At 40.0% G+C, this 16680-nt stretch overlaps 1 protein-coding gene across 1 annotated transcript in view; it reads left to right on the top strand.

Annotated features, from left to right (window-relative positions):
• The window catches only part of WDR72 (WD repeat domain 72), a 250223-nt gene that overhangs the window by 73384 nt on the left and 160159 nt on the right, over positions 1-16680 (top strand). Inside the window, exon 13 of the mRNA XM_075531694.1 lies at positions 438-640. Coding sequence (XP_075387809.1) covers positions 438-640 — 203 coding nt within the window. The remainder of the gene's footprint in view (positions 1-437; positions 641-16680) is intronic.

The raw sequence follows: 16680 nt of genomic DNA, 5'->3' as shown, positions 1-16680 counted from the left end.
TGTTGTTGGCGCATTGAACACTAGAGGACAGCACTAAAATATTCCATAGTTTTTTGTTATTGATCACTCACCATACTGTATAATAAGGAAAAGATTTTACTGTTAAAAACTCTTGACGGTGCAACGAATGTATAAGGGTGCTTTGCTCAATTGACGTATGTACAGATTGTGAGAAGAGCCTTATGAGCCCAAATAAAAAGATTAAAAAAACACTCTTGATGGTCTTGTTGATTTCAATAGATGAAAAGCACAGAGCTTTTCAAGTCCAGGCCTTTGGAAGAGGCTGCTTTCAATCAGTAAGGGGGCGCTCCCAGAGGCAAAGAAGACAGTAAGGCATCATAACGCGGATGGTCACTCAGCGGTTAAGACTGTTTACCTTTGCACTAGACTGTTATGGATATTTTGCATATCTTAAAATTTCTCACCTCGTTTTCCAGGCACGTTGGAAAGACATGAAACGGGAGAGAGAGCAAGAATTATTCTTAATTGCTGCCAGGATTCCCAGCTTCCAAAGCCCGAGTCGGCTCTTCTAGTTGCCTCAGAAATACATAAGCACAGGATTGTGGAGCAGCGATCTTCCAGCTCCCACCAGCATGGGTCGGTGTCTTCTCCTGGACTGCAGGTGGAGTCTGCACATCAGGTACGTTCAAATCAAGCTACTGCACAGCAACAACGTGGTCAACACCAGCTGGACTTAATCTGCCTTCATAATAAAATAGTATTTTAATATCAGCAGAAAAACAAGAAGTCGGAGTTGACTGCCTTTGGCAGACTTAACATCCCAGTGATCTTGGTGGATTAGGAGAGTTCTTTGGGTGAGACGGGCTCAGTTTCAACAAGCTGGAAATAACAGTCTTGTCCACAAGAATGCTATGGCAAACGTAAGGGAGGTTCAAAGAGCTTATCAAAAAATTCCATTGTCTTTTAATTCCACTTTGCCACAAACTTTTTGAAGCCGCCTCTATTGGCTAAAGAATTATTTTTGACAAGACAGCTATTTCTGGCTGGTCAAAATTGAGACTATTTTACATGAAATCTTTAATTCTATACTCTTTTCAATAGGGAGGAATAAAAACTGTATTGTAGTTTGCTGTCCTCCCCACCCCCCCAACACACACACACACACACACACACACCTGCTTTTTAGTTAAGAAATGGTTCCTGTAAATAAACAGCAAGTTATTAGAAAATCTGAACCACTGTATGGATGAAAATCTGAACTACTGTATGGATAGTTTTTATCTTTCAGAAATATTATGTCTATCAGATCAGTAGCTCTTAGTATTTCTAGTCAAACGTTCATTCACAATGATGGAATTTGCATTTATCTTAATAACTCAAACCAAGGAAGAAATCTGGATCAGCGTGACTGTTTTTCACTTCATTATTTTTTTACTGTTACAGTAATTAAATATGATTTATTTAAGTGACTTTTCTCTATATGTTTTATCTTTAACCCCTCCAAGATAGTTCATCATGTTGTATTTATTTCATTATATATGCATATATGCAGTGTTGTACCTTTGTGAACACAGTTTCATAATATTGCTTAATATGTGCAAATGTTACTTTAATGGCTATTGTATAATATTGCTTATATAAATTACTTCTTTGTGGTTCAATATATGGATTTTTTTATGTTTCATTTTTATGATTAACACATCCATGAACCCTAATTTTGTTGTTTCTCCCCCCTATGCAGAATGATTTATTAGGCTATACATCCCAAACTCATATTTGTCAGTCAAAGTTTAGCTGATTTTTGTTACATGTGATTAACATTTTCCCTTATTTAAATTATGTATGGAGAGTTAAAATAAGGACTTTAGGTAAGGCCTTGCTTCATCACATGTCTGCATCATAGACTTTGGAAGAAGCCAGATGTGCCATCCCCTGGGAAGGCCAGATGGCTGCACAGGCCACGCCTCCCTGTGGCAGGACTCAAAGTTGGGTTGCCAGGGTGTGATCTTCAACTTTTTAGGTTTTGAGATCTGAGTAGATTTTATCAGTGAGGCCAGGGTTGACCCATTCTTTTCAGAACTTTGTCACACCAACCAAATTCCCAATAAATGAGTATATAAGCCCAAAGGACAATTTTTGAATGTATCGACATGCACATCATGAGAAGCCTGCTCCATGCGTAGCCCATGTGTTACTGCAGCAATGTTACCATGGAGGACCATGCTTTCTTTCTTTTTTTTTTGAATCATTTTATTGGGGCTCATACAACTCTTATCACAATCCATACATACATCAATTGAGTAAAGCACCCTTATACATTCGTTGCCCTCATCATTCTCAAAAGTCGCCTTCCGCTAGGGTTCTTGGAATCAGCTCATTTCCTTTTTGTACCTCTCCCTCCCTCCTCCCTCCCCCTCCCTCATGAACCCTTAATAATTTATAAATTATTATTTTATCTTATCTTACACAGCCCGGTGTATCCCTTCATCCACTTTCCTGTTGCACATCCCCCAGAGAGGAGGTTACATGTAGATCCCCGAGATCGGTTCCCCCTTTCTACCCCCACTTCCCTCCTGGTGTCGCCACTCTCACCGCTGGTCCTGAGGAGTTCATCCATTCTAGATTCCCTGTGTTTCCAGATCCCAACTCTACCACTGTGCATCCTCTGGTTTAACCAGGTTTGCAAGGCAGAATTGGGATCATGATAATTGGTGGGGAGGAAGCGTTTAACAAACAGCGGAAGGTTGTGAGTTTCATTGTTGCTACACTGAACCCTGAGTGACTCATCTCCTCCCCACTACCCCTCTGAAAGGGATGTCCTGTTGTCTACAGATGGGCATTGGATGGACCATGCTTTCTTGATGGGCACGGAGTCTGCCAAGTGGAATTCACCAGGTGAAATTAAAGGGTTGCCATATTTTTATGCCAATAAGTCATAATTTTTTCCGGTCACATAGCCCCTTCCACGTGAACTTTTCTATGTGTTATACGTGGGTGAACATTTCTATGACAAAAGATAAAATGTCCCTGAGTTCTGAGATAGCCTTGCGTTTCAGATTCTCTGAGTATGGTTTTCCGTGGTCAGCTGTCAGGCACTGTAAACTTTCTCAGCTTTTCCATTTGTCAGTGTAAGACTTCACCGAGCCTGCCCACCTTTGTTTCTTCATGGACCGTAAGATGTTAAAGCCAGTAATGAGACTACAGCTTCTTGTTTTCTTCTCATTCAGTCTAAATGTTTTCAGATATTCAAAACCAACTCTTCATATATTTACTTTGAAAAAAAGCTATGTGTTTTATAGACAATTGCATATGCAATAGACAATTACAATGTGGCTTCAGGAAAATTCATGATCCTGGCTTTTCCCTAAAGAAGGGAATTTAAGCACACTTATGGATATCCTAAATTGTGATAAAGGCCAATCTGTGAACCCAGCTGACTGCTTAGCATGTACATCTTCATGTGACCTCATTGCCCTCTACTTAAAGTATGCATCTTATGTTGTTGCATTTAGATGCTGTTGAGTGGATTCTGACTCGTAGTGACCCTATATCCAACAGCACTAGGCATTGTCTTCTTGTTTTGTGCCATCCTCACGATTATTGCTTTGGTTGAGCCCATTGTTACAGCCACTGGCTCAATCTACGTGCTTGAAGGGCTTCCTCTCTTCTGCTGACTTTCCTGGAGCCAAACCTTCTACTTCCTCTCCGTCCTTCAATCTGAGGGGCTCATCTTCTGGCATAGCTGATAGTGCGCTGCTGCTACTGAGAAGTTTGTAGAGGCTAATTGCTCAGAAGTGGATGAGGTAGTCCTTCTCCGCAGCCTATTCTTACTCTGGAATCTCGACGGAAGCCTGTTCACTGTAGGTGGCCCTGCTGATATTTGAAATACTGTGACATAGCTTGCAACATGTCAGCACTGTGCAAGCCACAACAATAGGACACACTGACAGGCACGTGGCATAGTGGATGAATTGTATAGTGGATATGATATGTTAGAATCAGAGAGAAAAATGTGAGGATGGGCCTTGACTTGCGCGTGAAGGAGTCTTGGCGGCACAAGGGTTAAACACTTAGCTACTAACCACAAAAATGTCCATGGGAATCTACCTGCCGCTCTGTATTAGAAAGATGTCGTAGTCCACTTCCATAAAGATGACAGCTTTGGAAAATCTATGTGGCAATTTGACTCTATCCCATAGGCTCATTCACAGTAACCCGACAGAAAAGGGTAGAACTGCCCCTGTGGGTTTCTGAGACAGTAGGTCTGTATGGGAGTAGAAAATCTTTTCTTTCTCCCATGAAGTGGCTGGTGGCTTTGAACTGTTGACCTTGAGGTTAGCTGCCCACCATGGAACCACGACACCACCAGGATGCCTATGAGCTGAAATTAACTTGATGGCAATGAGTAAGATTATAGGATCATGATGAATTGGAATCAAGTTGACAACCATGGATAGGGTCTCCAAGAGCAAATCTCTCATTTTTCAGGTACTAGTTTTGATCGTCTCAGTTCCAGAAGGTGAACAAAAGACCATTTCCTCCAGCTTCTGAGAGGATCTCAGAGCTACCCGTTAGGTCCTGATAATAGTATGTCCAGATTTCATTTTCTTTATAACATTTTGTTTTCTTGATTCCAAGAAAGCAATAAAGTACCAGGGTCTTGGTTTCCTAGTCTTAGACTGATCTAAACTTTATTTTTAAACTGCTGTCCTCTACCTTTGATGAAATTTCCAATTCTTTACTCCCTGCACAGCTGGAGAAGAACTGAAGTAGACAGGACTGTCACCTCCTTAGTTCTACACATCATACTCCTGTTAATGGTGAACTTGGTGTTACCTACAACTATTTTTATCTGTGTGGCATCTAAATTATACCTACTGGAGTCTGTTATTGAATTTCTTCACTGAACACCAAACATGTAATCTTATTAGATCACCTTTACCTTATAAAATGGTACTGACGCCACTTCAATGGTGTGTGTGTGAAACGTCTTCTAATTATAATCTGTACTTCTCCATGGGGACCGTGGGTGACCGCCTCTTCTTTCTCTGTTGCTATGAGACAGATGTCAACCATGCTTGCAGACGCTATCCTTCTCCAGCTCCTCTGATAGCAACTATTCCTCCCAAGCCACTCTGCATGGATACTGGGCAAGAGCCACGGAACTCACAGACAGTAGTCACAGGCCTGATAGTCCAGTTGGCTACACATTAGGCTGTTAACTTCAAGGTTGGCCATTCAAAACCACCAGCTGCACCTTGGGAGAAAGATGAGGCTTTCTACTCCTAGAAAGCTTTCAGGGGTATATGCTGTCCTACAGATTTGGTATGAGCCTCATTTGACTCAATGGCTCTGAATTTGGTTTATTAAAGAAGTTAGTAGATTACTGAAAGTCAGGATCAGTAAACCATAAGGACACCATTATTGGTCCACAGTGGTACCTCACCTCAGCCAGCAAACAAATCTAGCTTTCTGCTCCTCACCCCTCAGCTCTGGGTTCCTTGACTAGGACCGGGAAGGCCGCCCGTCGCTCTATTAAGTGTTCCCATCGTCTCAGAGTCTCCTCTTGTTCTGTCCAGTAGCCCCAGGGCCGCAGTCTCCAATGCCTCTATTACTATGAGACCGGGGCAAGCCATGCTTGCATATTTGATCCTTCTTGACCTATTCTGATCGCAATTATTCAACCTCCACCACTTGAGGCAGAGACCTGGAATGTGCTCCGTAGATAATCCTGGGTCTCCCCTTCTGCCTAACATGGCTCTTAGACACCAAGGAATGGCTTTGATGGAGGTGTACTTTTTGTCTCTTGCCCCAAGGAAAACAAAGGTTGTGCCTTAAGTCATGCCCTCTGGTAAAATCTAAAGATGCCCTAGTGGTGTAGGGTTATGTCTTGGGCTGCGACCTCCAGGTTGGTAGTTCAAAACCACCAGCCACTCCATGGGAGACAGATGAGGTTTTCTACTCATATAACTAGTTTCAGTCTGGGAAACCTACAGGGGTAATGATACCTTTTTCTATTGGCTCAGCATGAGTTAGCAGAGAGTTTTGAGAAGGAAACAAAGGGTGTGACTTTGTTCCTCCCCACCCCCCTACCATTTTGCTACTAAGGTCAGAATTTCACCCTGCCTCTAGGAGTCCTGGGGAGGACTGCTGGTGGTGTAGTGGTTAATGCTGGGCTGCCCACAGACAGTGGTCTCCGGCCTGGTAGGCAAAGTAGGCAGTTCAAAACTACCAGCTGGTGGGAGAAAGATGAGGTTTCTCCTCCCATAAATAAAGCATTACTGTTTCAGAAACCCTCATGGACAGGGGCAGGTCTGCTCTGTTCTCTAGCGATGCTACGGATCAGACCAACCCGAGGCTATGTTTTTCTTTTGACACATTGAATCCTGTTCATTAGAAAAGCAGAGAACACCTTCCAAAATGGGAGTCTAGCTACAAGCCTAGAATCCAGAGTTATAATATATCACATAAGGATGTAGGGCTAGAATGGCCACAGTAGCTGACTTCATCTCATCTTCTGAACTTCTTTGGGTGGCTTATAATGTGGCACAAGTGACTAGGTCCTAGCAGTGGAGTGAACAACAAGAATAGCATGTAAGATAAATTCATTGAGCTCTTCGTATTTTGTATATTTGAGCTTTATTAGAATAAAGCTTTATTAGTCACTTATTCATATTGTTTCTGAAGAACGTGTATCAATTTTGGGGAATGTTTTAAAGAGAACACATACAAAACACATCCTGAAATTCTGAAAATGAGAGCAGTAGGATTTTGAAGGATTTTTAAGGAATACAATATTATATTAGTAACAGGGAACTGTTTTCTCAGGTTCCACTAAAGGTAAAAAAAATAGAAACTTGAAATTGCAGTGGCAGAAAGTTAGTTTCAAAGTAGGCAACAAAGCCCTGACTACAGTCCCCTGTATGTAGCAGAAATCTTTGCAATTTTATCCTATCTTCAGGAGAAAAGGCTTATGTTTTGTTGCTGGTTGGTTTTACATTTCTTTTTGAGAATTTCATATCTGTAAAATGATCAAAAAAGTAAACGTGATTATTTTAACTGCCATGTTTTACACCCATTTGAAATATCTGGCAATTTCTTTCCTTTTTCTCCTTTTTTTTTTTTTTTAAACACAACTGTGTCTGGTTGATTTTCTAGAGTTGTACTGTCTCATAAGATAGCACTGGCTGCAAGTAGCTAGTGAGCACTTGAAATTAGCTAGCACCACATATTAAAATGATAATTTGGAGATACATAGAATCAACTAAAATGGTATTAAAATAGATTTTTCTATTCAAAAAAAGGTGGCTACTAGGTCATTCAAATTACACATATGGTTTGTATTGTATTTGCATTAGATGATGATGAATTTGAATAAGGTTCAGCCACTTTTTCTGTCAAAAGATAAATATATTAGTCCTTCTGGGGTGGTCTTCTCTGTTGAAACTACACAACCCTTCTTTCAGAATGTGGAAACACCCATAAACAACACTTAAATAAGTGTGTATGTTGAAAATGAACCCCAGAATTTCGTCTTCTGGTTCTCGGTTGTCAATTTCTGATCTGGTCTGTTCTTCTCTGGACTTGGAAGCCACTAGGTAGAAGGAGGGAATGACAAAATAGCTAGAACCTCCTTTTATTGTCAGTAATGCTAATTATTCTATCTTCTCTGTTCTGGCTGGAGTGTAATCCAAAGACCCTGTGTCTAGTCTGCTCTGAGATGGAAATAGCAGCACGTGTATGTGTTTGGAACCTGCCTTGTTTAAGGAAAACGTGTACAAGTATAATTCCCGATTCACATGTGGTTTCTGAAATTGGAATTTTCTTAAAGCATTTTATATGCCTTTGTATTCAAAAATGTAAGATTGAAATGCAAACCTGCTTATGAATCAGATACTCTGACATTTCATTTGAACTTTTGGGGAGGATGGTTGTAGGATTTTAAACTGTTAGCTAACAGTGGTGCCTTTGCTTACAAATCTTTTGAGAGCTTGATCTCGCTACCTCCTGTAAACCACAGATGGTTGCGTGGGTCGAAAATTGGGTCCCACTATGACCCATTACCAGATTGGAAAACAATGTTGGCCGTGATGCAAAACCATTAACTCCAAGAGAACTTAGCAGTTGCTTCCAAATTAGGAGGTTTTGAAATCTCACCTCTAAATCCACATGGACAAATATTATATAATAATTCATTGTGGCAATGTTTTTTATTTATCTGTTTTTATTATCAAAATTGCACCACTGTAGGAAAGAACAAATTATATTTGTCTGAGGACACTTCATTTTTCTATTTAGGGGTGTAGTCTCTGCAAAAAGAGGCTTTTTTTTTACTGTTTTGATCAGTAGTTAATATTTGGTATATTTGATTTAATGTAATACAATACACAGCCTGTACTATATTATATATATGAGTGCTCTCACATGGGAAATATTTTATAAACATTTTAGTAACTTTAAAGAAGAATAGTTTTATTATTCAGCATATAGTTGTTTGTGATATAGTCTCACTCTCACGCCAGTGAACACTGGGTTAAGATATTTTGAATTTAGGAATCACAATTTAAAACTCTGACGCCTAACCAATGAAAGCTCATCATAGTAAAACACAGGAGACAATGGGCTTGGTATACAATTAACTTTATGGGCACAAGGCAAGTTTTCAACATCATATAGCCGTTTCCCCTACTTATTTTCTATCCCAGTATCACTTTGTAAAGTTGAGTAGAAATAGTTTCCTTTGAATTTTTAAAACTTAAAGAAAAACAAAACAAAACCTGCTTTGTTCAACAGTAGCTCTTTTCTCAGATGGTAGCAAGCGTGTGTCTAAACTGCTTTTAGGAGAAAGTTACCTCTGTGGGGAGGGAGACTGAAAACCCACCACAGCTTTGTTTCTGAGAGAATGGAGGGCGGGCTCAGCGTCACTAGGAAAAGTAGGAAATGCACCATTAAATGCCTCCAGCTGGCTGCCTTGCACACCGAGGCAACCCAGAATTTCCTCACAGGACTTCAAAGCCTCCCTTGTAGCTCAACAGTCGTTGGTCATGTAAATCAGAAGCACAAAAGAAGAATGCTCCTATTTCATGGTGCGAGGCTGGTTTAAGCCCTGCATTGTGCTGCACGTGCCAGTGGGGAGCGCCAGGAACAGAAGGGCGCTGCTCTGACCGTGTGACAAATGTAGTTAACACCAGATCCGTATTAATGTTGTCAGTTCCCTTGATGTATTTAAGCAGATTTTAATTATTTTCAGCATCCCAAAGGCCTGAAATATATAGCTTAATAGTTCTTCAAAGAAAGCTTACTTAATGTGTGAATGTAAAACCTCTCATAAAAAAACGAAACTTTCATATTGGCCTTAGTCATTGACATTGGTTATTCAGCAAGTCAGCAATTTGTGTGGCAAAGTGCCATTTGAATAGTGTATTGTTAGGATACTTATGGTCCACTTGACAAGGGCTCTTTGCTGTAAATAGTGCAATTTGACTCCAGCTGTTAAAGAGTGCCTTTGACAGCAGCCAAATAGAATGGAGATGCTTTACTGCACCGCCGAAAAATCAATATTGGGTTCTTGTGCATGGTAACCTGTTCTTTTCTCTTCTGCAGATTTATAAATGACTATCCAGGCTGGATAAGTGGAAGTTTAAATATTATTTTAAATGCGATTCGCTTTGCGTTTCAGATGAAGATTTGTGATAGATGATACAAGGGCAGAGTTTTAAGACATTATTTCCACTCCCCCTGGTTCATGTTTAGGCACAGCGATAGTTAAGTTGAATTTGGACTCGCCAGCCTGAATAGAGAGGAATTAGTACAGAGCAGAACAGGGACGCAAAATTGGGGGCCTATTGTATATCACGCGCACCCTTATGTCTCCTTTTTGATTTTCTTATCAATTTACCTTCAGCGTCCCGCCCATCTTCTCTGTGTGTATGCCTTTTTTGTGTGCGGATGGCAGGGTTCTTTGTGATTGTGCCCATAGCAACACCCACAGATGCTGACAGCCAGTAATGTCTGCGCTGTTGTTGCCTGCTTTCCTTAAGCAGAGTCTTGCTGGTTTGGACGTTTTCCTCGAAGCTTACAGCAATGCAAGGTGGCTGTGATACCTGCCTAATGATAATAGATATTGAATCTCTTAATTACAGTAACTCCATGCCATGTTCTGTTCTCTCTCTCTCTCTCTCTCTCTCTCTCTCTCTCTCTCTCTCTCTCCATGGAGTTTATCTTCTGTTGATAGCTGCAATGTTTAAAACACAGCAAGAGAGTGAAATGATATATTCAAAATGAGACAAAATATTCCAAGAGTTACTTGGATTCTGATAGTCAAGATAAAACACCCCTCATCCCCTGATTATAAAAACCTATTAGCTACCTGTCCAATTCTCCCAACTGCAAACAAATTTAATAAAATCATTTGTTGTTTAGACTTAAATTTGATTTATTTTATTGTTCTCTATCTACCTGAGATGTCATACATCTACTTCGCAACTTTGCTGAGCAGGATTTGAAAGAGCTGTGGATTTTAACATGTGGAAAATGCATGTATTACATGTGCTTTCTCAAGTGCCTTTTTTTTAAAAGTGGAGGTTGTTCAAATCACTATTTTCTCTTTTCTGACCAACTCTGCATTATTGAATTTGTGGCCAAGATAGCAGCTGGAACTTCATAATGCTGACAATATAATTGGGTACAAAGACCTTTAAGGCTGATTCAAGATCACTCTGATTGTTTTGATCATTATTGATAGTCAGTTGTGATTTCTACCAGAGAAAACTCGTGATTTGCTTTGTGCTGGTTTCCTATTTTAAAAAAATGTTATCTCTACTGTTAATTCTAAAGTAAGCTTTTTCATTAAATAAATGTTTATATCATTTTTCTAGTAGTAGATTTTGCTTGGAATCCAGAGGGTCAGCAGTGCGGGCAGAAATTCACCAGCAGAGCCAATGTTGATCTCATTCCCCACCCTCTGCCTCTAGTATTTCAAGAGACCTGAGATTGTAACTTCATTCATTTGTTAAACATTTAGTTTGCACTCATCACTCTAGTTGGTGGGATAAGGAGTTCAAGAATAGAGAAATGTATAAAGGTTAAATGTATCAGATATTTTTATTTTGTATTTAGTTTAACCGGGGGAAGTGTTCGTGTAATGTATTAAAGTAGACCTCCATTTACAGTTGTAATTTTATGTAGCTAGCTTAGAAACTACGAGTTATATGATCATAATCCTATCATACATGTATTACCCACCTATCCATAATTCTTTTTGAGGTGTTTTCTTCACAACATATTTTTTTTTTGCTTTACTAAAAGTTGGTGGCTTTTCAACATGCGTTGATTTTCCACAGCTTTGCCGAACTGAAAATATAGGTCTGCTCAACCTACTGAAGGAAGTCTATGTTTTTATCTGCTGAGCTACAAAGGATCTCAAATGGACTTGAATGTGATGTTATTGAGCAACTTACTCCTTTTAATTAGGAGGTAGTAGAAAATGTTACCCCGGTAAAGACATTTGGAGCTTCCTTGGCAATCACGTCCATTGTTTTAGACCAGGACCATCTCAACTGTGTGCTCTGTTTCTTAGAAATAAAGCAGAGTGAAGCTTGTAGAACTTCATAGGCTGAGTAACTGAGAGGGTCAGTTGCTGATAATAGGAAAGCAAAGGAGGAGAATAAAATCTCTCTTCTTGAAAGCTGGCGATATCTCTTATTGACGGAGAGTACCAGCCGGACCCATTTAAAAGAATCCCACCAGGAGTACTGTGTCTGTGCCAGTGACAGGTCGAAAGGGGCCCCGAGAGAGTCGCAAAGGCAAGAAAGTAACAGGAAGCAATTCTCAGACAAGAGAACATGTAGCCGTATTGGATATTATCCCTGTCGCCTTAAACACAATGACTCTGTTAAGATTTTATGCTTTATTCCTTGAAATTAAGATCATGAGCTGACTCAAAAGCACATACTGCTAATAAGCCCATCTGCTCGTCTGGTTTGGGATTTCAAAGGGACATCTCAAGGTCAGCTCTAGTCCTCTGCCATCTTTTGTATCACTCACGTTGCTCTATTTTAATTGTAAATGAAAACATGCTGCAGATATCCTTTTGGCCCAATATTATTATTCCTGCTAGGTACAAAATGCACCCACGGGGCTGTGGTAAGGAACACGTTAACCCCTGCACTTCCAAATAAAACTAAACTTCCTTTCTTTTCCTTTCTGTCTTCACATCGTGACCTGATGGTTTGGCGAAAGCCAGCTCAAAATCTGATGGAATACAAAGTCACGCTCACCTTTCTTCCTTCCTTTTTTCTGTCACCCACTAGAGGTCTCCGGTCATTCCATAAAATTCAGCTTAGCCTTCTTCATTGACCTCCTGGTTTTGATTTTCTTCCTTTTAGGCTAGCAACAGAATTAGTCATCGTAATGTACGAGAGGGAGCAATCGAGGACTACAGGTGCGCCTGCAGCCCTGCATGCCTAATTTAATGTCATGAAACTTGAGATTGGATAATGATCTAGGCATCTGTTTTCTTCTTTCCTTTAACCTTACTTCATGAGTCTTGATTAAACTTGTCCGGATTCATCTAGAAGCTCCCTTGAATAGACACTCAAGACTCTATTGAAAAGATGGGTAGTCTGCCAGATAGCCTCTCCCTGCTGGTCTCCATGTTGTCCTAGCTTCACTTTTCTCAATCCATTTTCTTGAATGTTCATTACCAACTAGGTGTGGGATCGAATATGTAAAATATTCCTTATGGATGCTGCTACAGTCCCAGAACTTCAGAACCCTTTATTTTCTGGTGATTTGTTGACAGGATTTAACTTTCGCTTGGATCTCACCTTTGAGTCCCTCTTATTACGTACCTCTTTCTCCAAGTGTTCATTCCAGACTAGGATCCCCATTCTCAGTTCCCTCTCTCTTTCTTATTAACTATTCTGGTTTCTCCTGCACTAAAATAACGGTGGTGTTTTAAGTTTTCTCGTGCCATGTAACAAAGCTACACACTTAGTGGCTTAAAACATAGCACACGATGACATGGCTGTGTTCTCTGTTTAAGATTTCATGTGGTAGAAATCAAATATCCTACTGGGCTTGCTGCTGTCTCATGTTGGTAGAATGCAATTTGCTAGGGATTTAGGTCCCCATTTTCTTACTGATGGTTAAGTGAGGGCCCCTCATACCTTACCCTTCATCTTGAAGCCAGCAATGGAGATCTCCATATGTGCCCACCCAGCCTCCTTTCTGCTTTAGATATCTGACTTTTCCCTCTGCCACTCGCCAATGAAAATTCTCCTTCCTAGAGTCTCATGTGATTAGGTCGGGCTTCTTGGATAAGTTCCCTATCTTAAAGTCCACTTAGATGGAGCCCTCAATTACAACATTTCAACCTATCTTTTCATATTGATCCTCAAATTAGTGTTTGATTGAATCACTGGCAGGAAATTGTCCCTCACTTGTTCCCAATAGGTACCAAGATTCTTGAGTCATCTTAGAGTTCTGCCTACCGCAGATGGAAAATCATTCCAACTCAGTGTGATGGTTGTTTTAGAGTTGTTATTCTATTGCCTCGTCCATAGAACATGTAAGCTCTAGCTAAATCCCTTGAACAGCTGTCTTGGTGCTAATGGCTTCTGGAATCTGTGTCTTCTTGGTACATTCGGTCTGCTCCTGCCAGAAAACTGGTCTGTGTTATGGCAGATCCACAGTGTGGTACTGTTCAAGTGATTAGCTGACAACACATGAAAAGAATACTATGAATTCTCTTTCCAGCTATGTAGTTTTTCTGAGGCTTACACGAGTCCATTATTTGACAATAGAAAGGGTGCTCCAAACCTAAGACATTACCAGGTAATCCACAATCCAACATTTTTGTTTAGCAAGTGGTTAATAAATTGTGGGAAAGGGCCAAGATAGCTAACTCTGATGATTGTAGTGAAAGCTCAGTTTCTAGTTGTTAGCAAATCATTTTTGGTCTTTCAGGTGTCTTAAGTATGTTTTCATTTTGTGCCCTTATTGTTAGTGCTGTTAAGTTATGCTCATGACCTTTCACAGTAAGCATGGCATATTAAGAATGTCTGTAATAATTAAGATATAGTAAAAAGAGACCAAGAAGTTTAGAGTGCATTTTGTAACAATCATATTAACTTTCTAAGGATAATTCCATTAATCATAGAAGATTATGCTCTGAAATATGCATTTGACATAAATGAGCTATTCAACCATGTTTATCAAGATAAGACTAGGTTTGGGATAGAGAAACTTTCACTAAGTTGTGCCATGAGTAGATACCTGGATAATATGTAGCACTGAGATATCGGTGTGCCCCGCTGTTACTGCTCCATGACACAGCATGCCACTGGGAGGTCCCTGCTTGACTTTTTTTGACCTCCCCTGTTTTTTAATGGTCATTGAGTCTAGAAGTAAGGTCTGTTTCATAAAATGTTGTATAGCTACTCTTTGTCAGAATCATGTTTCACAATAAAAAATCATCCTTGAATTTTGTCTCTTCTTCACTAATAGATATAAATATAAAATATTTTTCCCAATGAGTTCCTTTTAATGGTGCTGGAACAATTGGGAGAGGGATAACTATATAACACGAGTATAATCAATGGTACTGAATCATACATGTAGAAGTTACTGAATTGATGATTTTGTGTGTGTGTATTCTTCCCAAAATTGAAAAAAAATTACATGAATGAGTATGAGGAGAAAGAAACTATTCTGAAATTGAGCGTAGTAAAGATTGCACAACTTTTATTGATACGATTTAATTTTTGAATTATATAATGCATGGATGACGTATCAATAAAACTGTTTAAAAATATGTATGCCCATATTTCATCCACCAAAAGACAATTCAAAAGAAAATCATAAAATACAATAAGAAAACCAAGTTCCCTGCCCTGAAGTCTGACACTAGACCAGCCCTTGTGCGTTTCCAAGACTGTAAATATGTAGGGCAGCAGAACGCCTCATCTTTCTCCCATGGAGTGGCTGGTGGATTCAAACTTTTAATTTTGCAGTTAGCAGCCCAATGGGTCATTTACTGTGCCACCAGGCCTCCCTCGTAAGGCATCATTGAGCTAAATGGGGTGGCCTACAACCGCCTCAGCACTGCCTTTTGTGTGTAGGATAGCAATACCTTCCCTGGAAGAACTTTCTCCTTAACTGTGGTTCCGGTGAACGTTTCAAAGCAAGTTTTCCATTCAACAATCTGTGCCCACTGGCTTCTGTACCAAGTGCTATGTCTTCCATGTAACAGCCATCTTCCTTTTCCTCCTTGGGTTTCTCCATCCGTGCTTCCTTCTCTCTTGCCCCTCCCTGCTTTCTGAGCTTTGTATTAGGGTAAATATTACCCGTTTGGCCTCACATGGTAGATTATGCAGAAGAATATTTTCCTCACCTCACAAGTGTTAAGGATCACTTTTCCGGCCTGTCTCATGTTTGTCCACAAGGTAGCCCCTGACATGGGTTTACTTCCAGGTTAAAGGGGGTCTACGGATCTCAGACTCAGGAGTTCCACTAGTCTCTACCCCACTAGTTAGTCTGGTTATTTTGGGGACTTTGACATTTGTTCTACATTTTTCTCCCATTCCATCCAGGGTCTTCTGTGATCCTGCTCAGAGCACTCAGTAGCGGTAGCCCAGCACCATCTAGTTGAGGGAAGTCCATTAGTCCTTAGGACTAAATGTTTCCTTGAAGCTTGGATTTTTCTTACTCTTCTTTCCTCTGGACAGGGAGAGACCCATCGTAGTTGGGTGATAGGACATTGTCTCTGTGAACTATGCTATGCCATCCGACATAATTGCTTTCAGGTCTGTCATTCATTCTCTCAAGTGGTTGGTTATGACTGAGAATTTTGATAATGTTTTTTATATCAGTTTGCTGTACTAGGTACATGGATGTATATATTTATAGCACATGCAAATATGTTTATAGAAATATCAGCCAAGCATGTTTGTGGTGGCTTGTTCATCTTGAATGTCTCCTTTTGGACTTTATCATTCCCTTAGTCTCTTTGGCAACCCCTTATCATTACCTGATGTTTTCTTAACAAATCACTGACTACGGTTGCTCTTAATTGCTAATTTCAGGATATTCGGGATCTTGTTCAGTCTAAACATGGAATACATATTCTAGTGAAAAGTTTCCTAACCTGAGAACTTGAGCAGATTGCCAGTAGTTCATTGGGAAAGAATTCCAGATTATTTTTGCTAGCCACTATTCGCTGGTGACTTTTTGTTTGCTTTGCAATTCTGGACACCATGAAGCATCAGAAAAACCCAGAAAGTGTCCCCTTTCACAGTTCAGAATTTCTATAAAATGTACATGGCTTGCTAGCCAGTGTTATTCTGGTGTAGTTTATATTGTATCTCCTGAGTTGGGAGGTGGATTTCCTATTTTCACATAAATTTGATTTTGTCACCTGTCATGGCAATGGAGAATGCATCCTGTAAAGATTAGGCATATACCTCAGCAATATGAGTTCCCAATGTATTGAACTCATGTGACTTTTATCAATGACTTTCAATAAAAAAACCCTTTTCATCCTACATTATCATAATCTAGATGGTAAGAAAAGATGAGAGGAAATGGACCTTTAACCATTGTTCATCTACACAGGTGACTACAACCATTGTAGGAAAAAGCCACGATCATACAGTGTACATGAAAAGGACATGCAGAAATGGAGGGATTTTGAGACACGGGCAAGGAGGGAACATAGAG

Source organism: Tenrec ecaudatus, chromosome 14, assembly GCF_050624435.1.
Source record: "Tenrec ecaudatus isolate mTenEca1 chromosome 14, mTenEca1.hap1, whole genome shotgun sequence".
Taxonomy (NCBI): Eukaryota; Metazoa; Chordata; class Mammalia; order Afrosoricida; family Tenrecidae; genus Tenrec; species Tenrec ecaudatus.
The sequence above is the reverse complement of the archived record's forward strand: the minus strand, read 5'-3'. Positions and strand labels throughout refer to the sequence as shown.